This window comes from Plasmodium vivax, genomic scaffold (assembly GCF_000002415.2).
Source record: "Plasmodium vivax scf_5152 genomic scaffold, whole genome shotgun sequence".
Classification (NCBI taxonomy): domain Eukaryota; phylum Apicomplexa; class Aconoidasida; order Haemosporida; family Plasmodiidae; genus Plasmodium; species Plasmodium vivax.
The window spans coordinates 1-1,312 of NW_001851300.1; the positions used below are offsets into that span (position 1 = coordinate 1).

General features: G+C 33.6%; 1 protein-coding gene across 1 annotated transcript; it reads left to right on the top strand.

Annotated features, from left to right (window-relative positions):
* Nucleotides 1–1,312, top strand: PVX_055190 (variable surface protein Vir18, truncated, putative; the record flags this gene model as incomplete). Its single annotated transcript, XM_001612344.1, has 3 exons — nt 1–764; nt 811–1,152; nt 1,282–1,312. Coding segments are annotated over 3 exons (1,137 nt in total), but the record flags the coding sequence as incomplete, so codon positions are not given.

A 1,312-nucleotide genomic window follows, 5' to 3' on the forward strand; every position in this document is an offset into this window, starting at 1 on the left:
TTGAAAAAGAAATTGACGTTTTTAATCAAAAGAAGCTTAATGATTTCTATAAAGAGTGGAATAAAATAAATATAAATATAACACAAAAAAATAATGAAATAAAGGATTGTGTTAACAAAGGACATGTATCAGTTGATTTAATTAATCTTGATAATGTAAAGAATTTTAGAGAAAGATGTCTTAATCCTAAGGCATCTACATGTCGTAATAGTTCTCCATCTCAAGTTAGAAAATCTCCAGAATTAAAAAGATCTGGTGCAGGAGATTCCTGTAAACCAGGTAAGAATTGTAAAGAAGGAATAGCACAATCAAAAGAAGAAAGGGGTAAATCACAATCTAGAGCTCTGGAAGAAGGCTCTAAAACAATAGGGACCCCTAGAACTGATCCCAAACATGAACGTCAAAGCAATCCTATTGGACAAGAGCCAGTAAATGCAAAGATTATTTCACAGCCACGACCTAGCGCTGCACATTCTGATTCGCATGCTGTAGCTGAAGTCAAAGATCATGAACAAAGAGATAATGGAGATTATACTTTATCTAATCGAGAAGAAGCTCAGGCAAAACCTTTACCAATCTTAGAACCTTCTAAAGAAAAAACATTTGAAACTCATCCAAGAGATCAACAGTTACAAACTGCAACTCCTGTGGAATCTGATACAGGCGACTCTTCTCAAGTAAGGGGTTTAGATGAAAATACTCCTCAAAGTGAAACACCTCGTAACCAAACACTTGGTGCTAATACTACTGGTCAGCAATCTAATGTTGTTACAGTCCCACCAAGAACACATTTTGATGGCCAAGCCGTAGCTCCTAATACACATGATCTTTCAATCTTCTGCTGAAAGAGTTTCTGTTCATCATAATCATCATCATGGAGATAGTATTAGTATATCAACTGATGATTTGAGATCCGTTAGTTCAGATCTTGTTACAACAATCGATCATTATACTGGTAGCGTGACTACTAATAGTGAATCTTCTCCTGTTGAAGCTCCTTCTTCTAAAAGAGAAGATAGTGAATTGGTTACTTCTACTGGTAATATACTACACAATGTTCATGAATTTTTCGATGCAATACCAAATAAAGAACATGTCATAAAGGCTTCAGCACCCATGGGAATTGTTCTGTTATTGGGCCTTCTTTTTAAAGTAAACTAAAATTTATTTGCATTAAAAAAACCATTCATATTCTTTTAATTATTTATAATAATTAAATTATAAATCTACAAATTTTTTCTTTATAGTACACTCCCTTTGTGGAAGGTTCTTACTAAAAAGAATAGGAAGAAAGGAGCATTTATCAATGAAG